At 46.4% G+C, this 24446-nt stretch overlaps 1 protein-coding gene across 5 annotated transcripts in view; it reads right to left on the reverse strand.

Annotated features, from left to right (window-relative positions):
• The window catches only part of PPARG (peroxisome proliferator activated receptor gamma), a 144641-nt gene that overhangs the window by 27641 nt on the left and 92554 nt on the right, over window positions 1-24446 (reverse strand). For 3 of the 5 annotated variants that reach the window (XM_007517091.3, XM_060180711.1, XM_060180713.1), the window contains 4 exons: window positions 22287-22514; window positions 19457-19626; window positions 15357-15495; window positions 4518-4717 (listed from right to left, as the gene is read on the reverse strand). In XM_007517091.3, the coding sequence (XP_007517153.1) occupies window positions 4518-4717; window positions 15357-15495; window positions 19457-19626; window positions 22287-22506 (729 nt within the window). In that variant the 5' untranslated portion in view covers window positions 22507-22514. Of the gene's footprint in view, window positions 1-4517; window positions 4718-15356; window positions 15496-19456; window positions 19627-22286; window positions 22515-24446 lie in introns of those variants that run through there. The other 2 variants (XM_060180712.1, XM_060180714.1) reach the window with 2 other exon arrangements.

The raw sequence follows: 24446 nt of genomic DNA on the forward strand, positions 1-24446 counted from the left end.
CTACATGTTAGCCATCAGGCTCAGGCAGAAATGACTGAAGTTATGGGCCCCTTAGAACAAACCTAAAATAGACTTCCTAGCTTCTTCCCACACCAAGACTCATAGTCTCATTTGCTCTATTTTTACCTGTAGGTTTCTGATTATTAAACAGTTTGCTCTGCTTTATTTATTTATTTATTTGTTATTAGATAGAGACAGAGAGAAATTGACAGAGAAGAGGAAGTTAGAGAGGAGTAGAGACAGAGAGATGCCTGAAGACCTGCTTCATTGCCTGTGAAGTGACTCCCCTCCAGGTGGAGAGCCGGGGGCTTGAACCAGGATCCTAACCAATCCTCGTACTTTGTGCCATGTGCACTTAAACCACTGTGCTATCGCCTGACTCCCTGCTCTGCTTTATATCCTACTGCCTTTCAGCCACCAAATTGTAGATGCTACTATGATTCCATGCTGACTTCCCTGGTCAGACAACCTCACCAATGTGTCCTGGAACCCCACCTTCCCAGAGCCCTGCCCCACTATGGAAAGACAGAAACAGGCTGGGGGTATGGGTCCACCTGCCAACACCCATGTCCAGCAGAGAAGCAATCACAGAAGCCAGACCTTCTACCTTCTGCACCCCATGGGGAATTTTGGTCCATATACCCAGAGGGATAAAGAATAGGGAAGCTGCCAGTGAAGGTAATGGGACACGGAACTCTGGTGGTGGGAACTGTATGGAATTATACCCTTGTGATCTTACAATCTTGCTCATCATTACTAAACCGCTAATAAAATAAGATGGGGATGGGAGCAAGAATGCTTGATGGGTCTACCTAGTTTTTCTATTTTGAAAAGTGCAAGTGGTGTAAAGAGAAGAGATACAGAAGAAATGAGTTGAGTTTGGAGGGGGGAATCAGTGGGTAGAGAAGACTGGGTGGGGCCTGGAGGCATCATCTCCTGGGAGGATATTAGCAGCTTTCCACCAGGAGACAGAATAGGCGATGGGACATTGAGCCATGAGAGAAATCCCAAGAACAGTCTCTTCAAACAAGTTATTTCCTTTGCCAAAGGGTCTGGATAACTGGTCGGCCACTAGACAGAAGTTTCCCCTGGATTTGGCCTAAGCAGTGACATGAGTTCAAGCACGGGGTGTATCAGGAGACCCCACACTACTCTGCCACATCCCTCCCACCCCCATGGCCCAGCCTCCCCTCCAGAGTACTTGCCTCTGCAAAATGTTAGCTGTCAGTGCAAATCAGGACTTTCAAGAGTCCCAGCCAAGAGATAACAAAACACCCCTGAGATAGATGTTATCAAATGAATAACACGGACGTGCAGAGAAAGAACAAACCTCTTGTCTCATTGCAAATCACATTCTGCTCTCCCATATTCGTCTCTGAACTGTTTCTTTCCACGCTGCTTAATTTGATTTTGCAAGATAAGGCAGAAAGAGAGAGCCAAACAAATCTATTTCAGTTTTGTGTAATCAGGGACTGGATTATTTTAATTTGGCCCAGTCTCCCTTTCCCCTGTAGACTCTTAACAAGAGGCAATTCTGCCTGGACCCAGAGCAAGTATGATGGCGGGGCTGGTGAACAAATATTGAGTGAATTAAAGGCTTTCTGTTGAAAGTCCAGGATTTCAAAGGGCATAGGCAGCAATGTTTAATTCAATTAAGCAAATACATTCTGAATGACTATTATGGGCAAAGCAAAGCTCTAGTTACTACAGTGGGAAAAAAAAAAGAGGACAAATATTTGGCTTCTCAACTTGAGAAGCCTATAATCAAGCTTTTTTTTTTTCTTCAGTCTTTTCCCCTTAAAATAGCTTAATACCTATTTATGCCATAAAGAGCCTACAATTATCCTATTTTTAACTCAGAGATTTAAAGGCAGAGAGGCCATTGCCATGGGGTTTGAAAGGGCTTCACGGTGACTTGGGCTCTGCGAGAGAGAGAGAGAGAGAGAGAGAGAGAGAGAGAGAGAAAGACAGAGAGAGAGAGAGAGAGAGAGAGAAAGACAGAGAGAGAGAGAGAGAGAGAGAGAGAGAGAGAGTATGCTGGCCACAGGTAGTGGAAATTCAGCTTCCATTTATTTCACTGACAGCATTTCCAGCAGGACTGCAAGCCCGAGAGAAGGTGACAAAGCCGCTCTGCCTTGGGCAGCTGCACATTTCTTAGGCGCGGGGCTGCCTGAGGCAGAAATGCAAACAGTTTGCTTCTCCTCTCCTCTTCTCATCAGTCCAAGAAGATGATTCAGTCCCCAGGGCTGCTCTCCCAGGCTGAAGCTCCCTGTCTCCACTCTGCTCCCCTGCCTCCCACAGCTCCCTCATGCGCCAGGTCCCTCCCGCTGACCTTTCAGTCCTCCCCTTGGAGCCAATACAGACTATCTTGTGGAGTTAAGCCAGATCCAGAGAGGTCACTTTGGCTTTTTTTTTTTTTTGTCACATCTTGAATTTCCCAGTTAATGAATTCACTGTCACCTATAGTTTATAGCCCCTCCTCTAAAGGTTTAAACATTAATTTATGAGAGAGAGAGAGAGAGAGAAAGAGAGGTAGATTCTTCACTACTGCATCATCCTGGGACATCAAATTCTGGGGACTGAACTCAGGACCTCATGCTTGAAAGTCTACAGCTTTATCCAGTGTGCTACCTCCCAGACTGCACGGTGCCCCCCACGCCCCGCTGCCTTCAATGGCAGGAATCAGACCTTGTCGTTCGGATCTGAGAAGAGCACAGTGGCACAGGACAGAAGTCCTGGCCAATTATATTGGGAAGGCAGAGCAAGATGAGAGACCCCAATTGTTCAAAAAAAAAAAATCCACTGTAGCTCAGTAGCTCAGTGAGCCTCCATCCCCGACTGTCTCCCTGGTCCACCACCAGCGGCTGGAAAGGCAAGTGGCCCCCACAGCGGGGAGGGTCACACCTGGGTGCTCTGAGTGACAGTCTGATGGCTGTGTTTGGTAGGCGGTTAGCTCATCTCCACACTTTGGTTTCCGTCAGTGTAGGCTGACAGTAATAATGGCAGCTGGGAGATGGCTGTGGGTCATGGACATAATAAAAGTATGAGATTAAAAAAAACAACTGCTTGGAGGGGATAGGGTATGGAACTCCGGTGGTGGGAACTGTACCCCTCTTATACCATAATCTAGTCATTATTAAATTACTAATTAAAAAAAAAGAAAAAGGAGATAAAAAATGCAAACGAGGCCAGGTGGTGGTGCACCTGGTTGAGCGCACAGATTACAATGTGCAAGGACCTGGGTTCGAGCCCCCAGCCCCCACCTGCAGGGGGAAAGCTTTGTGATTGGTGAAGCAGTGCTGCAGATGCCTCTGTCTCTCTCCCTCTCTATCTCTCCCTTCCCTCTCGATTTCTTGCTGTCTCTATCCAATAAATAAGTAAATAAAGATTTTTAAAAACTCAAGTGGCTGAATACTGAGTAACAAAAAGCAAACAACCCACCACAGCACAGCACAGTGCTCGAGGTAAGGCCTCAACCATCATCTCCGGCAGTCAGAAAACTTTGTTTGACTCTCTATTCTTTTCCTCTAAACATCACCAGAGCTTCAGCTGACTTTTTCAAAAAGAAATAGACAGAGAGCTCGGGAGAGAGGGAAAGACCCCAGAGCACTGACGCTTCCTTTGCTTGGGGGCCAAGCTCGAACCTGGGTCATGCAGATGCAAAGCAGGAGCACTTGGCCTCTGACTTGCTCAAGAGGTTAAACACAACCAAACCAAACCAAACCAAACCAAGCCAAGCCAAGCCAAGCCAAGCCAAGCCAAGCCAAGCCAAGCCAAGCCAAACCAAACCAAACCAAACCAAACCAAACCAAATCAAACCAAACCAAACCAAACCAAACCAAGCCAAGGCAAGCCAAACCAAACCAAACCAAACCAAACTGAACCAAACCCAAAACAAAACTGTTTTAGGGGCCAGGTGGTAGTGTACTTGGGGCTCAAGGGCCGGGCTATTCTGAAGTGCTCTGGGGTTCTAACCAGCCTGGAGACCCACAGCAGACACTGTGACCCAGGCCAGAGCTGTGAAGACCAAGTACATGGCACAAGGGGACAGGTAGCTGGCAGAGCAGGGACCGGAACCTAGGTGCAGCCATGACTTTGTTTCCCTTGGACCCCCAGGTGTGGACCAAGCCTCCCAACAGGGAGGAGATCTGTTTCTTGGAAAATCTGACTCAATCATACAATCACTCAATCCATGGATTCCACCAGGAGAGCTCAGGGACATGTTCCCTTGGCCTATCTGAGAACTCCCCGGACTCAGAGTTGGTCCTCGGAGGTGACGGCCCTGTGGGTGTGACACCATCGTGGCCACCTAGCACTCATAGTACAGACAATGGGACCCATCCAGCACTCACAGGACAGACAGCAGCAATCCACCCAGCACTCACAGGACAGACAGCAGTGATCCACCCAGCACTCACAGGACAGACAGCAGTGACCCACCCAACACTCACAGGACAGACAGCAGCGACTGAGCCCCCCAACCCCTAACCCCCCCAAGGCAGCAGAAATGGACTGACTGATTTGTCCGTGGTCTTCCCTGTCAAGATGGCCCTGGCTTTGGCTTTGGTCAGCGGGAAGGACTTGATGTATGAGTCATACAGGTGCTTGGCCAGTGCACGCAGGTCTGCAGACTCAGGGTTCAGCTGGTCGATGTCGCTGGAGATCTCTGCCAGCAGCTTCTCCTTCTCAGCCTGAGGCATCCTCCCAAACCTGATGGCTGTTGGGGGGACACAAGTGACAGATCAGATTGTCACCCAGTCGCAGTGGCTCAGAGCTCAGCGACTCCTCCCTCCTCCAGAACTCTCCAGATCCATTTCACAACAGTGGCTTGGGCTGTCGGTGACAAACACATTGTGCTTATTTTAAAATTTCCTGTTCCAGGCTGGCTTTTCCAGGGAGAGACAGAGACACAGAGAGATAGAGAGGGAGAGAGAGAGGAAGAGGGACAGGGACAGGGAGGGGAGAGGAAGAGAGGGAGAGAGAGAAAGAGGCAGAAGGAGAGATGGAGGAGAGAGGGAGAGACAGAGAGAGGGAGGGGGGAGGGAGAGGGGGAAGTGGGAGAGAGAGAACCCACAGCACTGAAGCTTGCCCCCGTGTGTGGTCCTCCCATGTGGTGTATCTGGAGTTTGAACCCGGGCTTTACACATAGCAAAGCAGAAGCCTCCCAGCTGAGCTACCTCGTCCCATGATAGCCAGCTCCTGTTCACCCCTCAAAACCCAGTTCCAAAGCCATCTTCTTTGGAAGCCCCTTTCCTGATTTCTCCTGTGACCCGCTGACCACCTTGCAAACCTTGAAGTTAGGATCTCCCACTGAGCTTTATACACTGTGCATTGTGCCTGTCTCTCCCGCAAGAGAATTCTAACCTGGAGGCCAGCACAGTGGCTTCCTTGACATAAGTCACCATGTTCCAGAAATATTTATTTGCTTATTTCCCCAGAGCACCGCTCAGCTTTGGCTTATGGTGGTTCAGGGGATTGAACCTAGGACTTCAGAGCCTCAGAGTTGAGAATCTCTTTGCATAATAACCATGATGCTATGTCCCGCCACCCCAGAAATCTTTATAAGCAAGTGCTAGTGCTTCTGTTTAAAGGTCCTGCCTCTCTGCTCACTTTCCCGAGTGTGCTTAGGGTTCTACCTCAGTGCCACCACCCCACTACTTTGTCATCTCACTCACTGCCTCCTCTGTCACTGCATTCAGCCCAGCAGCTAGCTGGAAAGCTCCTTTCCTCCCCTCCATCATCTTGGGTCTCACCTGTGACTAGATCCTCAGTGCTTACCGTGCCCAGAGCATGTCATTGTAAACATATAGCTTGAAATATAGAGAAAGGAGAAAACGCCTCCCAAAACAGGACAGATTCTCGTGAAGCCCTCCCTCCCTGTGACGCTGCTGTGACCACAGCCTCCACATGCTGCTCAGTCCCTGTGCACAGGAGGAGGCAGAGCCTGGCAGGTGGCCTGATAAGGTCCTTCAACTACAGACCCTCCCCAGGGGAACGTTGGTCTCCTAGCCCTCCGTCCAGTTAGAAACAGGTGAGAACTTGCCACTAAAGTATGAGCTCCTGACAGAGCGTTTATCAGCTTGCGTGTCTTCCTGTGCTAGGCTGCTCCGAGTGCCTGCAACTGTGCACACTCTGTGTCACGCCAGAATCCACACTGCAGACCACCAGCTCTGAGAGAAGGCAGACCACTCCTGACCCTTGGATGGCCACCCCTCACTGCTGAGACTCTACGCTTAACTTCTGATCCATCTGAGGTCAAGTCAAGGCATCCATGGGGGCTTGGTTCCAGAACCCCAGGGAGACCCCAACCCCTCAGATGCTCAAGTCCCTGTACTCAGACCCCTATGTGCAATCAACAGGCTGGTGGGCTGAATCCATGAAAGAGAGACCAGCAGGTCTGGAGGCTACAGATGAAAACACCCACACGGCGGGCCAGGTGGTGGTGCACCAGCTAAGTGTATACCCTACAGTGTACAAGGACCTGGGTTCAAGCCCCCTGTCCCCATCTGCAGGGAGAAAGCTTCATGAGTGGTGAAACAGGGCTGCAGGTGTCTCTGTCTCTCTTCCTCTCTGTCTCCTCCTCTGCTCTCATTTTCTGTCTCTACCCAATAATAAATGAATGATTGAAAATAGCCACAAGGAAGTGGATCCTCACGGCCTGTGGGTCAGCTGCATGCTGCTTTTTCCCTCATCTTTGGTTCTGGGTGCAGTGAAGCAGACAGGAAGGGCAGATGGTCTGTGTTGGACCAAATGAAGAATGAAACAAGGGCATGAAAACAGAAGGTGGGAAGCTTGGGAGCATGGCTGGGAGAGCAAGAACCCGGAAGGAATGGCGGTGGCTTAAAAGTAGGAGATGCTTTTTCTAGTTCTATTCTCAAGTCTGATGCCATCTTCCCAGACAATAAATACCTTTACTCCACCCACATGCTAGCTATTGGGCTCACGCAAAAATCACTAGTTTAGGCCCCTTGGAACATCCCTAAATGGACTTCCTAGCTTCTTCCCACACACAGACTCCCTAGTTTCATCTGCTCCATTCCTACCTTTGGGTACCTGTTTATTAAACAATTTTTCCTGCTTTGTTATTATTATTATTTTTATTGCCACCAGGGTTATTGCTGGGGCTTATTTCTGGCACACTCCTGGTGACCATTTGTTCCCTTTTTCTTTCCAGTATTTTTCTATTAGATAGGAAAGGGAGACATTGAGAGAGGATGGGGAGACAGAGAGAGGAAGAGAAAGACAGACAACTGCAGACCTGCTTCACCATTCATGAAGCTTCCTCCCTGCAGGCGGGGAGCATAGGCTCAAACCTGAGTCTTCTCACTTGGTAATATGTGTGCTTAACCAAGTGCTCCACTACCTGGCCCCTGTCCTGCTTTATATCCTACTACCTTTCAGCCACCAAGTTGCAGATGCTACCATGATACCATCCTGACTTCCCTGGGCAGATGACCTCACCAATGTGCCCTGGAACCTCACCTCTTCAGAGCCCTGCCCCACTAGGGAAAGAAGGAAACAGGCTGGGGTATGGATCTACTTGCCAATGCCCATGTCCAGTGGAGAAGCAATTACAGAAGCCACACTCCCACCTTTTGCACCCCATAAGGAATTTTGATCCATACTCACAGAGAGGGATAAAGAACAGGGAAGCTTCTAATGGAGGGGATGGGACATGCCACTCTGGTGGTGTGGGAACTGTGTGGGACTGTACCCCTGCTACCTTACAATCTTGTTCATCATTATTAACTCACTAATCAAAAATTTTAAAATAAATTAGGGGATATTTTGGTGTGAAGTTGAAAAACAACTGAGTTCTGGAACTAAACTGAGGCTGCTGGCCAGACTCCTGGTGCTCCCTGACTCTGTGGCTATAGCTGCCTGACAGAGCATGCAGCCTGGCTCCCCACTCTGCGCTATTACTGGGTGTCTGCTGTCTTCTAGCCATTGTCTGGGCTCTGGAAACAGGCTCTCAGGTAATAAAATACAAATATACAGGTACTTACAGGCCCAGGAAGGGGCTTTCCCCACTGCCATAGGTAACCAAAAAAAAAAAAAGTTAACTAAGATAGTCATTTATTAGTCCTGCTTTTCTGAAACAAAATACCAAATAAATAAATAAAATAACTTTAAAGATCAGCTAAGATATTAAAGCAAACATCTGTTGTAGTCTAAATAACATGAATTTTTATAGCGGGAGTATCCCCCACAGGCTAACTCTTAAATAAAAGTTTTCTGTTCGGGAGTCGGGCTGTAGCGCAGTGGGTTAAACGCAGGTGGCGCAAAGCACAAGGACTGGCATAAGGATCCCGGTTTGAACCCCGTCTCCCCACCTGCAGAGGAGTCGCTTCACAGGCGGTGAAGCAGGTCTGCAGGTGTCTATCTTTCTCTCCTCCTCTCTGTCTTTCCCTCCTCTCTCCATTTCTCTCTGTCCTATCCAACAACGACGACAACAACAATAATAACTACAACAATAAAACAACAAGGGCAACAAAAGGGAATAAATAAATAAAATAAAATATTAAAAAAGTTTTCTGTTCTTTCTTTCTTTTTTTTAAAAATTATTTTATTAATTTTTATTAGAGAGAGGGGGAGAGATAACAGAGCACTGCTTAGCTCTGTCTTATGGTAGTGCTAGGGATTGAACCTGGGACCTCAGAGTCTCAGGGATGAGAATCTTTTGCAGAATCATTATGTTGTCTTCCCAGCCCCTCAGGTTTTCTTTTTAAAAAGATTTATTTATTTATTTATTTTTATGAGAGAGAGAGAGAGAGAGAGAGAGAGAGAGAGAGAGAGGGAGAGAGAAACCAGAAACCTCCTCAACTCTGACTTATGGTGGTGCCGTGGATTGAACCTGGGACCTTGAGGCCTCAGGCAGGCAGACCCTGTGCTCTGACACGGTGAGCTATGGGCCTGGTTCACACACACATGCTACACACTAGCTCCAACTGAACTAATCCCATAGACAATTTCATTAGCATTTGCACACACCAGAGGTGCCACAAAAGAAATAAAATATACTACAGCTGGTTGGTGAAAGTGAATTTGTATACAAAGATTTCTCTTTCTACTTTTAACATGTAAACTGGACTCACAGACCCCGACCACTGTCTTCATATGGCTGCTGCCTGCCATGCATATCCCTGCCCCTCTCTCAGGACGACCAGTGAGACATGTGTGCTGTGAGGGGCTGGCCATCACATCACTGACATTGTCTAGCTCTTCCAGGGTAAAGACAGGAGCAGCCTGTTTCCAATATATTCTACTTATTTTCGAGAGACAAAGAGAAGTTGAAAGGGAAGGAGGGGGAAGATAGATAGATAGAGAGAGAGAGAGATAATAGAACGAGCTGCAACATAGCTTGTGAAGCTTTCCTTCTGCATGTGGGGACCAGGGGCTTGAATTCAGGTCCTTGCACATCGTGAGGTGTGCACTCAACCAGGTGTGCCACCACCTGGCCCCACCAAATGCTGTTTCTATGCAGGGGTGATGTGTTTCAAGCTTTCTATTCAGGACATGGACACAGTCACTGAGATTTCTTTCCAAAATGGACCTGAGCAAAATGGGCAGCTTCACTCTCTGACTCCGCCTGCCATCCCCCGGCATCTGCTCTGATTGTCGCTGACTGAATCCACCGTGGAACACCTGTTTGGTGTCTGCTGTGGTGCTGGGCAGACTGGGCTGGGGAGACAGGGATGAGCTGACCAAGTCCTGCAGGAGCCTCGTGCATGGCCGCTGTCTGCTCTCTCTCTGTCTCTTAGTCTCTCTCTTGCACCTGTTCTGCCTAGTTCCTTTCTACCTGAGCTGATGTTTAAACCCCCTTTAAATTTTTTCTTTTTTAAAAAACCTTTTCTCAGCTCTGGCTGATGGTGGTGTGGGGGGACTGAACCTGGACCCTCAGGCATGACAATCTCTTTGCATAACCACTATGCTGTCTACCCCTGTCCTAAACTCTTTTTTTTTTGCCTCCAGTCGCTGGGACTCGGTGTCAGCAATATGAATCCACCACTTCTGGCGGCCTTCCCCCCACCCTTGTTATTCAATGGAGAGAAATTGAGTGGGGAGGAGGAGACAGAGAGGGGGAGAGAAAAATAGACACCCGGTCTAGTTTGTCTTTATGTAAATTTACTGTCACACTGCTCATAAAAGTCCTTAGGGCCTTGCTTGTAGTCAAGTCCAGGGGCTGCATCTAAGAGCCTCCCAGCACCCACTCTGGACTTTGCTTGGGCTGGCTGCTGCAGCTCTGCCCTTCTCTCTCTGCTTGCTGCTCCTAGCCCTCACTTCTACCCTCTTGTCCTTACTCTGGTCTCTCTGACTCACAACATGGGCTAATGAGTCCTGACCCCTCTTCCCTGAAACTTGGGTCTTGACTTTTCATATCTTCTTCTAGATTCTTACTCTCTTAAAAAAATATTCTTTTTAAAAAGTATCTTTATTTATTGGATAGACAGAGAAAAATTGAGAGGGGAGGGGGTGATAGGGAGAGAGACAGAGAGACACCTGCAGTTCTGTGTCTACTCACAAAGCTTTCACCCTGCAGGTGGGGACCAGGGGTTCGAACCCAGGTCCTTGTGCACTATAACATGTGCGCTCAACCACGTGCGCCACCACCCAGTCCCTCTAGACTTCTCTCTGTATGGATGCTGGGTAGCCCACGTTCCCACAAATATAACATCAAACTAAAATTTTTATCTCCCAAACTCCGCCCCGTTTTCCTTTACGGCTGATTCACTGTCCCTGAACTAGATACTGTGAACATGCTGTGACTGCCCCTCTCTCAGATGCTAATGCTTGGTGGCCACCATCTGCTGTGACTCTCAATTCCATTTCTGCTCTCTCTTGTTCCAAACACCTTGGCTCTTAAATTGCATGGATCTGCTGAGAAGCTTCCTCTTCCATCTGTTTTTGGTTTTTTTTCTGCTGTCAGTGGTTAATTTTTTGATATTCTCGATCTGGTCACTCCACTGCTTTCAGAGGGGAATGAAAAGCCATGTGGTTTGGATGGCACAGTGACTCAGGCACAACGTACGTGTCACTTTGTTGTGTTGTGGCTAATATTCTTTTCTACTACCAAGAAAACTAAAGGAAGAACAAGAACTTGGTGGGGATTAGCATGCACTGCCACTCAGACTTCTCTCCTGCCAAGTTCGCACAGACTTCTGTGTGCAGGGAAGGATAGAACCAACTACCCTAAAGTGCTGAGTACCACAGCAACTTGTGAAACTGTTTTTCTGAATTTTTATGAGGCTGCTGAGAAATTATTTTTAAAGTTGTCAGCTTTTTCCATAAAATTAAAAAAATTATCTTTTATGTGCTAGGACACTGTACTCAGCAAAACTTAAGTTTCACTGTTTTTTATAGTTATGAAAATATGATTTCTATTCAAATATTAGCAGTACAGGAAACACTTAGCCACATTACATATCCAACTGACAGAAGTCAATTCTTTTCTGCTTCAAATAGTTTTAAAATGCACTAAACGTACTTAATAATCTGCTGTTTAATTTGTATAGCAAAGTAGCTCTGAACGTGACATTTCCACTTGGGAAGATTCTTATGAAAATGGCTCATTAAAAAAGAGGGCTCACTCATATGTGGAATTTAGAGATCTGATTTACATGAACTTACCAAACGGGTGCGTGTACACGCACACATACACACCAAAAACCCAAACCAACAGAAGCAAGCAACCTGTCTGTAGGACTTGTGAGAGCTCTGGTGGTTATCTTTGGGAAGTGGGAGGAGTGTGTCTACAGGGGACACTGGATGCTGAACACTTCCACTAGACTGACGCACAGCTTGGAGAACCCAGAGCAGAAACAGAAGTGACAGAGGAAGGGGTGAGCTGACTTTGGGGAGGGTCACTTCCTCTGGAAGCTCTGGGAAACAGTGTGTAATGTGATGGGGTGGTATAACATGAGTGACTTCTTATGTTAAATTGATGGGTTTTACACTGAGGTTCATTCACATAAGACACCACAAAACAAAATAAAACATCAGCAGCAACAACAAAACTCCAAAACATGCTACATGAATGGGAACTTCACTGCTGCTGACTTGACACTGGCCAAAACTTTGAATTCTAAACAGTTCCCAGGGCCTCCTAGACGACTCTGCTGGAAGTGATTCCTTTGGCAGGATAACAGGCAAAACAGATCACAGGCTGGCTGAGTTTTCCTTTGTGTACAGATTAAATAGCTGCAAACACACTCCCATCAACATGTCTAAGCTACACGTGAAATCCTGTAAAGGCTGAATACCTACGTCTTTTTTTGCCAGCAGGGTTATTGCTAGGGCTTGGTGCCTGCACAACTCCACCATTCTTGGAGATTCTTTTCTACTTTCTTTCACTTTCTGTTTTTGATAGAGGGTGAGAGACAGAGATTGAGAAAGAGAGAAAGACAGAGAGAGATGGAGGCATGGAGAGACACCCTCAGCCTGGCTCTATAGCTTGTGAAGCTTCCTTCCACAAGGAAAAAGGGAGGGACTTAACCCTGGATCATGACGTGTGGTAACAGCTCTGAATGCCTACGTTTCTGATGCCGTGACATTCATATCCCCTGCCTTTCGCCTCTGTAAGAAGGACAAATTGAACATTCCCTACCAAGACTTCTCCCCTCTCTAGAGTCATATGAAGTCAGAGGTGACATTATTATCAAATTTACAATCACTTTCTTTGACTTTCCTGGAAATCAAACAAAAAACAAAAACAAAAACGATGCCATCAATACTATATATGGTAGGGCTTTAACTTATTTGTATTTGCCTACAAAGGCTCTGCCTAGGAGGATGTGAATTCACGCCGTGAACTGGCATCTCTCCTAGGCCATGGAGGAGTGATGACCCCAAAATCAAGGACTGCCTCGTAAAGATAAAATAGGTTTACTGCCACTTGACGGCATGCCCGAAACATATATAGCCCTTGACTTGAGAATGTAAAGCCCCGTGTACTTTACGAGGTCAGAAAAAAGGAGAAAATGGATGTGTTTAAGCCAGGAAATGATTCTGCAATTGGTGGCTGCAGTTGTGAACCGTGACCCAGCAGGTACAGCCAGTTACTGAGGAAACTGACCCTCATGTGCCCCCCTTGTCCCCGACCCTGTCCAGCAGAACTGATGGGTCCACTTAAAATACAATCAAACTAACTAACTAACTAACCAACGCACACATACTTCCCTTTCGAGGAGAAGACTCCACATTCACGAGACAAAAACCATTCTGCAAACTGTTTTTCCAGGCTCGGGTACCAACAAGCTATCACCTTGATGACTCCTACTGTGAAAGGCATCCATTGGCACAATGTTGCAAAAGATCTGACTTTCTTCTTCTTTTTTTAAATATTTATTTATTTATTCCCTTTTGTTGCCCTTGGTGTGTTATTGTTGTGTTGCAGTTATTATTGTTGTCACTGTTGTTGGGTAGGACAGAGAGAAATGGAGAGAGGAGGGGGAGACAGAGAAGGGGAGAGAAAGACAGACATCTACAGACCTGCTTCACCGCCTGTGAAGCTTTTCCCCTGCAGGTGGGGACCAGGGGCTTGAACCTGGGTCCTTGCACACTGTAATGTGTGTGCTTAACCTGGTGCGCCACCGCCTGGCCTGTTTCATACATTTTAATAATCTAAATCATCTTCATGATGCTGGGCTATCTCGCTAAGTCATGAAAACATGCGTCTTCCATCTCTCTCCTTAAGCTAACACTCTAGATATGACCTAAAAAGTAGACCTTAAGAATCTGTGGATCCTGGAGTTTTAGAGACTTGAAAAACATTTCCTTTACCATAAATCCATGTGTTACTTATAGTCAAGGGTAGTGCCACACACACACACTCCCTCTCTCTTTTTTGTTTTTCCTCCAGGGTTATTTCTGCGGCTCAGTGTTGGCACTATGAATCTATTGCTCCTGGTGCTCCTGGTGGCCTTTTTTTTCTTTTCTTTTCTTTTCTTTTCTTTTCTTTTCTTTTCTTTTCTTTTCTTTTCTTTTCTTTTCTTTCCTTTCCTATTTTATTTGATAGGACAGAGAGAAATTGAGAGAGGGAGATAGAGAGAGGTAGAGAGAGACACCTGCAGCCCTCCTTCACTGCTTGTGACGCATCCCTGCTACAGATAGTGACTGGGGGCTCGAACCCAGGTCCTTACTTGAGCCATAGCGCTAGTTCTATGTGCACTTAACCGGGTGCACCACCACCCGGCCCCCTTACTCTCAGTTTTGCATGAACAAGAGGAAAAAAGAACACAACGGAAGTTCCGACATGTCACATAAAGTTCCACATACAGTGATTTGCAGAATTTTCTCACAGTTGAAGCGGGAACTATAGCTACAGGCAAGTAACACGCTGTTCTGTTTTTAATCTTATTAAGGCAATATTAATACCATCACTATCATTCTGTTTGCTTTAAGATTCTAGAATGATTTCAACTCCCCTACCCAGATTTTCAAGTCTTTCCTTCCTCCCAGTAAGGGAGGACACAGCTCAAAGACAGAGGAGAAATCTGTACTCAACAGACACGGGCCCTGCCTGGGTCAGATCGATGGGGGTTGCAATTAAGGGTAATTTATAGACTTTTCCCATATTTGGGAGCTACTCTCCTGATCCAGCTTTCTAGTCCTATTCCCAACTCTGACACCATCTTCCCAGACAATATTTTTAGCCCACCTGCATGTTAGCTGTTGGGCTCATGCAAAAATTAGTTAAGTCACGGGCCCCTTGGAATATACCTAAAATAGACTTCCTAGCTTCTTCCAACATGAAGACCCCAAATCTCTTCTGCTCTACGTTTACCTTTAGGTTCCTGATTATTAAACAGTTTGTTATGCTTTGTATCTTAATGTTTTTCAGCCGCTAAATTGCAGATGTTACCATGATGCCAATCTGACTTCTCTGGGCAGATGACCTCACCATGGTGTCTTGGAAACTCACCTCTCCAGAGCCCTGCCCCCACTAGGGAAAGATAGAAATAGGTTGGGGGTGTGGATCCACCTGCCAATGCCTATATCCAGAGGAGAAGCAATTACAGAAGCCTGAACTCCCACCTTTTGCACCCCATAAAGAATTTGGGTCCATACTTCCAGAGGGATAAAGAACAGGGAAGCTTCCAATAGAAGGGATGGGACATGGAACTCTGGTGGTAGGAACTTTATGGAATTGTACCCCTCTTATTTCACAATCTTGTCAATCATTATTAAATCACTAATAAATTTTTTTTTTTTAAAAAAAACACTTTCTTCTGAGAAACATTTTAAAGCAGCATTCGATATTCTGAGGCTATGCATTTGGACAGTTTCCTGCTGCAGCCCTAGGGGCCCAAGCAGGACGGCCACGGTGAACAAGAGGGAGCGCTGACCCGTCCACTTACCGTTATGAGACATCCCCACTGCCAGGCATTTCTGAAACCGACAGTACTGACATTTATTTCTACTTTTTTTGTGGATCCGACAGTTAAGGTCACACCTATCATAAATAAGCTTCAATCTGATTGTCCTCCGGAAGAAACCCTATAAGGGGACATGGAAAAGAAAAAAAAAAGAAGCAGAGTTTAAGAAATCTGAGACACATGTGGCTAAAGGTGTATTGCTGGGTATCAGGAAAGGTAGCTTCTTTCTTCCTTTTTTTTTTTTTTTTTGTAAATTACTACCTACCATTGGTTTCTAATACTGTGTGCATTTTTGCAGTCTAGCTGCACACTTCTTTCTCTCTGTATAAGCTTTGCTATACCACACTCATGTCTGTATCTAGAAAAGACAGTTTATTTTCTTTTCTTTTAAAAAAGAGATTTATGGGGACTGGGTGGTAGCGCAACAGATTAAGTGCACATAGTACGAAGTGCAAGGACTGGTGTAAAGAGCCCCCAGCTCCCCACCTGCAGGGGAGTCGCTTCACAAGTGGTGAAGCAGGTCTGCAGGTGTCTATCTTTCTCTCCTCCACCCCAGTCTTCCTCTCCACTCTCGATTTTTCTGTGTCCTATCCAACAGCAACAATAGCAATAACAATAACAACGGCAGCAAAATGGAAAAAATGGCTACCAGGAGCAGCGGATTTGTAGTGCAGGCACTAAACCCCAGTGATAACCCTGGAGGCAAAAAAAGAAAGAAAGAAAATAATAATAAAATTATTTACTTCCGTTTGTGTGTGTGTGTATGCGAGACAGACACAGAAAGAGAGATAGAGATAGAGATAGAGATAGAGATAGAGAGAGAGAGAGGGAGAGAGAGAGAGCCCAAGACTGCTCAGCTTTGGCTTATGATGGTGCCAAGGACTGAACCTTGGACTTCTGGGTTCTAGGCCTTCAAGTCCAGTGCTCTAACAGGCTTAGCTATCTCCTTGCCCACCCCAAAGACTCATTTATCTGTTGCTTGTGACCCGATCTCTTTGGAGCTTAGTTTCTTTGTTACAAAACAGTGAACCAGAGAATCTCCAGTGCCCCTTGTTGGCCCTCACATGAGAGCCATGTCCAGTTGATGTCATCTGACATTTCTTGGCGGCCAGCTCGGGTTCCGGCATGCTCTAGTAGGTGCTCTGAATCTCGTGTAGTGCAAATAAAACGCTGTGTAATCAGTTCAGTCTCTCTGCAGAGCCGTCCAGCAGCTTGCCCCGGCCTTTGTAACTGTGCTAAGCAGCTTGGCAGAGTAATAATTGTTTCACTCTACAACTTGATCAGGACTCATAAAAATCCACATGTGGTTAATTTTGTGAGATTGTCTACGTTGCATAATCTCCTACAGAATTCGCTTTATTTCTTTAGGCAACTGGAAGAAAGTTCCACAGTTACTGCTGCCCAGGCCCCACAAGAGAAGTCATGTGTGGCACAGCAGAGAGCTGACAGCTATCTTCTCATAGAGAACAGGGACATTTGAGGCAATGTGAAGCAGACTGTATTTATAAAAGAGAAGGAAAAACTCAAATCGGAAGTATTTTCTAACTTCTTCTTCTTCCTCTTCCTCTTCCTCTTCCTCTTCCTCTTCCTCTTCCTCTTCTTCTTCTTCTTCTTCTTCTTCTTCTTCTTCTTCTTCTTCTTCTTCTTTTTAATCCAGAGTATTCCTGTTTCCTTCTAATGCGTTTACCTTTACACGGTTCAATTTTCAGTTCTTTTAAATGTACCTGGTCCTGTCTGGTACATAAAGCCTCAAGTTAGCATTGATTCTGCAGCTGATGTGCGTTTGAGTCCACTCAAAATTCTATCCTGGAATCTTGACAAATCCACGCTGCCACTGACTTGACAACTTCACCTGCAAGTCTAGTGGCTATCTCCACCCTGCCCCACACCCAGCGAGTCTAATTCTCAAGTCTCTACCTTACGCTACAATGGATTTCTCTTGCTGTTGTCTCCTAAGCTCTGACTTGAAGTAGAGCAAGGACAGCCTCTGTGCCTTTGTTGCTCTTGCAACTCTGTTAAATGTAGTACTGATCACGAGCACGTAAAAATACACGCAACTGGAAAACACAACGAGATAACTGACCCGCCCAGGATGTAAAGCCATTCTTGCATCCCAAGACTTTGAGTCATGCATGTACTTATGTGCTGGTCCCCGAGGGGACATGATCCTTCAGCCATAGCTGCTCCCTTCCCCCTGTCATTTTCTTGCTCATAATTGTCCAGTTCAATGGTCCTTTCTTCTACTGTGCTAAGTATTCTACTCAGCCTTTCCAGTGAATTCCCCCCACCCCAATAATTACATTTTTTCACTTTCAGGAACTCCATTTGGTTTGTTTTGAGAGACAGAATGAGGGAGAAACACTACAGCGCCAGAGTTTCTCCCAGTTCGGTCTCTCACCTCTCATGTGGTGCTGGGGCTTGAACCTAGGCCTCATGTGTGGCAAGGCACACACTAGGCTGTCTCTCTGGTCCTGACTTCCACTTAAAAAGAAAAAAAAACAGTGGTTGAGAAGGCTACTTGACCAGAGAGACAAGTGGGTTGTTCCCAGAGGACTAAGTTATTTGGCATGACTAGAGAGGAAAGATTTTTGGGTTTTGGTTGTAGGATTGAGAAAGACAGAAAGGGAGAGAAAAGACAGAGGAACCCTGGAGCTTCCTCTGTTGCTAAGTGGCACTTCCGGCTAGTGCCAGGGCTTGAACACTAGGCTTTATGCATACGGTAAGGGGCACACTCTTCTGCTGAGATCTCCTTGCTGAAGGGTTTTTTTTTTTACCCCCCCCATCACACTCAGAGATTCTGTTATTTAAGTTTTCTTGCAGTGCAAATGTTTGCTTTGTCATCCCAAGTCCATCCCAGCTTCTTTGCACTGACTCAGGGCCTTTCGATGTGAATGAGCATGATTCCACGTCCCGCAGACACGCACAGCTGAGGAGAACATGTTCAGTGCTCTCGTGTCCCTCCTCAGCACCGGTGACTACCGACAAGCTGAGAGATGGCTTTGCTTCCTGAGAACCACCAGTCTAACTCTGCTGCTCCCAGAATGGGGCAGGAACTTGCTAGAGCCCTAAAGCAGTAATGGTCAAGTCGTCTTTCAGCCTCAATATCTTCTAACAGTGGTTTTCAAACTCTCTGGTTGGCAGAAACCATTCATTCTCACTGGGGCAGGGTGGTGGTGCACCTAGTTGAGTGCACATATTACAGTGTGTAAGGACCCAGGTTCGAGCCCCTGGTTCCCACCTTCAGGAGGGAAGCTTTGCAAGTGGTGAAGCGGGGCTGAAGTTGTCTCTCTTCCCTTCTATTTCCCCCTTCTCTCTTTATTTCTGACTGCCTGTATCCAATAAAAATAATTTTAAAAAAATCACTGAAAACCCACCCCTAAGAGGCTTTACTTGGAAGCTACACACTTAGATTTATCTGAGCAGGAATCAAGCCTGAGAAATTGCTATGTGCAAGGATATATAAACGAACGCTCATGTTCAGCAGGGAAGCAATCAAAGAAGCCAGCACTCCCACCTTCTGCATCCCAAAAAGAATTTTGGCCATACTCCCAGGGTGGGGTGGGGGATGTTAGAGGAGAATGACCAGAAGGCTCTGAACTCCGACTCCATCAAGACCTGGAGAATGAAAAGAAAAAAGGGAGGGACTTTTGGATGTAGTAGTAGGTGTAGATGTGACATAGAAAGGAAGAGAAGATGGGACTGTAGGGGGGAAAAGGGCAAATCTAGACAAATATAGACAGAGAATTGTAGAAATAATAGTCAACTCATATCTAACCTTGGGAGAACTGCTGTAGCTTCCTATTGAGAGGTGGGGGACACAGAACTCTGGGGGACACAGAACGGTGTAGAGTTGGACCCCTGTTACCTGGTAATTTTGTAAATAATATGAAATCACTACTAAAAAATTTTAAAAGGCTGGGCTTTACCCGAAAACAAAACAAAACAAAACAAAACAAAATAAAACAAAAACAAAGATCCCAGTTTGATGATGTTATCCTAATTCCTTGTCCTGTGTTTGCCAGAGGAAGTGACAGAAGGAGGGTTTCAGCCCAGGGTTTGAGGGAAGAACGTTTTCTCTTCACCTTGCAGCCTTCGCAAGCGTGGACTCCATAGTGGAAACCGGAAGCTTTGTCCCCACAGACCCGGCACTCGATGGCCATAAGAGAGTTGGGGGGGTCCTCGTGGACCTTGTTGTAGAGTAGCGTCTTTTCTGAATAGTAAGGTGGTGACACGGGCTCCACCTTGATGACACCTGTGTGGGGAAGCAATGCCAGGGGGTCACTCTCCTGTGGGAAGCAGCTCCCAAACAGCCACCCTTCCTGCCACACTGTAACTCTTTTAAAGGATTTTATTTATAGATTAATAATAGAGGGAGGAGGAGGAGAGAGAAAGAAAGAGAAAGAGGAAGAACCAGATATCACTCTGGTACATGTGCTGCCAGGGATTGAACTCAGGACCTCATGCTTTATCCACTGTGGCACCTCCTGGACCACCTGTATATTATCTATTTATTGGATAGAGATAGGAATGGAGAAGGGAGGGAGAGATAGAGAGGGAGAGAGGCAGAGAGACACCTGTAGCCCTGCTTCACCACTTGTGAAGCCTCCCCCTGCAGGTGGGGACCAGGGACTTGAACCTGGGTCCTTGCACACTGTAATGTGAGTGCTTAACCAGGTGTGCCACCACCTTCCTCCCACCTTATTGTAATTCTTTAGGTGTCAATTTTCAGAGGATATAACATAATGTAGGAAAAGTAGGTTTTGAAATCACTACACCTCTGAGTCTCACCTGTAAAAAATAGAAGGGGAATGGGGCAGGCTGGTGTGAAAGCACAGCACTTATGTGAGAGCCTCTCATGCTTGAGGTCCCAGGTTCAGGCCCCAGCATCATCATAAGCCAAAGCTGAGCAGTACTCTGGTCTCTTTTTTTTTCCTTCTCTATCTCTCTCATTAAAATCAAATTATATATATATGGAGAGAGAGAGGGAGAGAGAGAGGAATTCAGCCTGTGACCCTTCAATAAGATTCTCCTAGGCAATACACAGCACAAGAGACATTTCAGGTCTAGTGTGCTGTCTTGTGTTTGGTCCTTCTCACAAATGGTGTGTGTTTAACTTCAGAGTTGTATCTTTATGAGTATCAGAAAGCAACACTGGCAAAAGAAGCACAGAGAAGCGTTGCCAGGCCAAGGGGGCTATACGCCCAACTTGGAGGCAGCGGAGAAACCCAAGAACAGCTTCTGCCATCGTTGCTGAGTCAGAGGACAGCATCTCAGCTGCACGACATGCTGACCTCGGGCAGAGAGCAAGAACACCTGAGAAGAGTGTGTTGTGGGGCCGGGGTCAGGCCTGAGAGATTCCCATATTAGGCTCTCCTGAAACCCACATGTGTAAATATATTATTTATCTTGAAAAAAAAACTAGAAATACAGGAAATTCTTACTGATTGTCAAGTCATGGCTGCCCATTACACTCGGGTGGCCCCACCGAGATAAAGATCAAGGAAATAGCATCACAGAAATGTCTTTTATCTCTAAAAGCAGTTTTCGTTTCTTTGGAGTCTGGTGTCTCGATGTGAGCTTAGTGACATGGAGACTGATCACGGGAGGCTGGACAACGTCAGAATGGAAAGGTGTGTTGAGATAGCGCTCAGTGTAGGCGTCCCCAAGTGCAGGAGGAGAGAAGGTGGACTGTGGTCGTAATGAAACGATGACAAGTCACAGGAGGAAGCAAACAGTTACTGATTAACTTATAAGACGCCAAAGGAATTCTGAGCTGGGGTGATGGACTCAGCTTGGGTTACATGTGGGCATGTCACCAGCCCAGAAAATGCCCCCAAGAAGGAAGGAAGAAGACCAGAGGGCTGTGAACTCCAACTCCATCAGGACCCAGAGAGAGAAGAGGAAAGGGCCCGGGCTGTGGTGCACTTGGATAAGTGCACATAGTACTAAGAGCAAGGACCTGCACAAGAATCTGGGTTCAAGCCCCCGCTCCCCACCTGCAGGGGGTCTCTTCACAAGCGGTGAAGCAGTCCTGCAAGTCTCTCCCTCTGTCCCTTTCCCTCTCTATCTCCTCCATCTTTCTTAGTTTCTCTCTGTCCTATCCAATAAAATGGGAAAATTCACAACGAGAGCAGTGGATTCATAGTGCAGCCACCAAGCCCCAGAGATGACCCTGGAGGCAAAAAAAAAAAAAAAAAAGCGGCAAAAGGGGGAGGCAAAAGGGATGTAGTTATAGGTGTATGTGTGACTTGGAAAGGAAAAGAAGATGGAACCTTGGGAAAATAAATACAAATGTAGACAGATAGTTGTAGAAATAATAGTTAACCTATATCTGCAATCTTGGGACAGCTGCTGTAGCTTCCAGTAGAGGGACTGGGGATCCAGAACTCTGGTGGAGGGAATAGCACAGAACTGTACCCCTGTTACCTTGTAATTTTTTACATGAATATTAAATCACTAATAAAATTTAAAAAAAAGAAGGCTGGAAAGAAAGGAGAGAGGTAGGGCTGGGTAGTGGCACATCTGGTTGTTACAATGTAGGGGGGAAGCTTCTCGAGTGTTGAAGCAGGGCTGCAGGTGTTTCTCTGTCTCTTTCCCTCTCTATCATCCCCTTCCCTCTTGATTTCTAGCTGTCTCTATCCACTAAATACAGATAATACAAAAAATAATAAAAGAAAGAGAGATGGGGAGGGTGGGGATAAAAAGACAGCAGGATTTGGGATACGTTCACACTACTTCTATCTTGGGTTTCTCATAAGCCCCTACAAGTCTCTGGAGAGTGAAAGGCAGGGTGAGTGGATGGTCAGTGCCTTCTCGCCAGAACTCTGGTCCCTGCAGTGCCTATTCAGGGCAGTCAGGAGCTGAGTGCCAAGTACAGTCCCGGGAGCGTGAGCCAATGAGACTAAGCCGTACTCTGGCAATCCTGCAGCTTCAGGTCATACTTGTAGTCGGCACCCAGGGGCTCAGCTCTAGGGAAGGGGATGTCTTCATAGTGGGAGGTAGACAGGCTGGCGAAGTCCACAGTGGTGAAGGGCTTGATGTCAAAGGAGTGGGAGTGGTCCTCCATGACTGAGAGGTCCACGGAGCTGATCCCAAAGTTGGTGGGCCAGAACGGCATCTCTGTATCCACCATGGCAATGTCTGCAACGGAAAAAGAGAGAAGCCATGAAGACAGGTCAGGAGAGGAGAACAGTGGCCCACAGCCCTGTAGGAAGGCCCTGGGGAGTGCTCCTAAGAGGAGCATGTGCTGAGAGAACAAAGCCCCTCCCCAGTGTGGTCCAGGGGCCTTTACTAGGGTGGGTTTGCTCTTCCCTGGAGAGTACTGTAGAGACAGAAAAAAGCCTGGGGGGCTGGGCAGTGGTGTACCTGGTTGAGCTCACACATTACAATGCACAAGGACCCAGGTTCAAGCCCCTGGTTCCGTCCTGCAGGGGGTGAAACTTCACCAGTGGTGAAGTAGGGCTGCGGGAGTCTCTCTATCTCCTCCACCCGCTCAGTTTCTCTCTGTCTCTATCCAATAATAAAATAAATAAATTAATTAAAAATATTGAAAAAAAGAGAAAGAAGCTTGTGTTTCAAAGGACTGTTGTGTACAGTTCCTTGATATAAATGTCCCGCAAACATGCCACTGTCCTGCTCTCTTTCTGGTCCGTAGAGCACCAGCAGTCAAGTCTGTTCATAGTCTGCCATGAGTACAAGGTTCTGGGACTACTTTGTTTTTCTTTTTTAAAACACACGTGTATATATATTATTGAATAAAGACAGAGAAATTGAGAGGGAAGGGGAGATAGAGAAGGAAAGAGTCAGAGAGACACCTGCAGACCTGCTTCCCCTCTGCAGTGGGGACCAGGGGCTTGAACCTGGGTCCTTATGCACTGTAATGCGCACCGCCGCCTGGCCCCTACAACTCTATTTTTCTTGAAATGAATTTCCTGAAAGATGGTCCCTTTAGGAAGAAGATAGTGCTACATTATCTTACAGCATGTGAGGTTCCTATGATCTCATGAATGTGTTCATGATTTGTGTTGGTATGAATACATGGGAGGAACTTGACACATTAAATGTAGGCCAACAAGTATCTTTCTTCATAATAGTCTGAAATAGTTCTGTTCTTTAAGTAATACCGGGGGCCAAGTGGCAGCACACCCGGTTGAGAGCACACATTGTTACAATGCACAAGGACTCGGGTTTGAGCTCTCAGTCCCCACCTGCAGGGGAAAAGCTTCACAAGTGTTGAAGTAGGGCTGCAGGTGTCTCCCCCCCTTCCCTCTTGACTTATGACGGTCTCTATCCAACAAATAGGTAAATAAAGATAATAATAAATTACTCTTAAAAAAAAGTAATACTAAAAGAAATTTCTCCAAAAGGGGAAGCATCCTTCCCTGCAATGGAAACTCACCCTTTCTGGGGACAGAGATTTCCTTACAGGGGAGGAAGTGGCTTTCCACATTGAGAGCAGAGAGGTCGGAGAGAGTCTGAAACATCTGACCATAACTGAGACAATTTCAAAACCAGAATGGAGTCCTGTATTGACATTAACTCACTGATTTGTTTACTGAGTGGCACGTGGGGATTGAACCACTGGTGATGTCCTGTTCCTTTCCATCTTTCTCATTTGAGGAGCTAGGACTAGAACCCATGGCCTTATGTCTGCAAAGCATGTGCTCTACCACTGTTCCATCTCCCTGAACCTACCTTCCTTGCCCCTTCCTTCCTTTCTTTCTTTCTTTCTTTCTTTCTTTCTTTCTTTCTTTCTTTCTTTCTTTCTTTCTTTCTTCTTTCTGCTTTTCTTCCACCAGGTTATTCCTGGGGCTCAGTGCCTACACAACAAATCCACAGATCCTGGCAGCCATCCCCCCTTCTTTTTATGTAACAGGACAGAGAAATTGAGGAGGGAGTGGGAGATAAAGAGAGAATGAGAGACAGAGAGACACCTGCAGATCCACTCTCTGGTCGTGAAGCTTCCCCCCTGCAAGTGGCGAGTGGGGGTTTGAACCCAAATCCTTCTTTACAATGAAGCGTATGTTCACTTGGGAGCACCCGTTCACCACCCCCCACCATTTTTAAATCGCT

The sequence above is a fragment of the Erinaceus europaeus genome, chromosome 21 (assembly GCF_950295315.1).
Source record: "Erinaceus europaeus chromosome 21, mEriEur2.1, whole genome shotgun sequence".
NCBI classification, from domain to species: Eukaryota; Metazoa; Chordata; class Mammalia; order Eulipotyphla; family Erinaceidae; genus Erinaceus; species Erinaceus europaeus.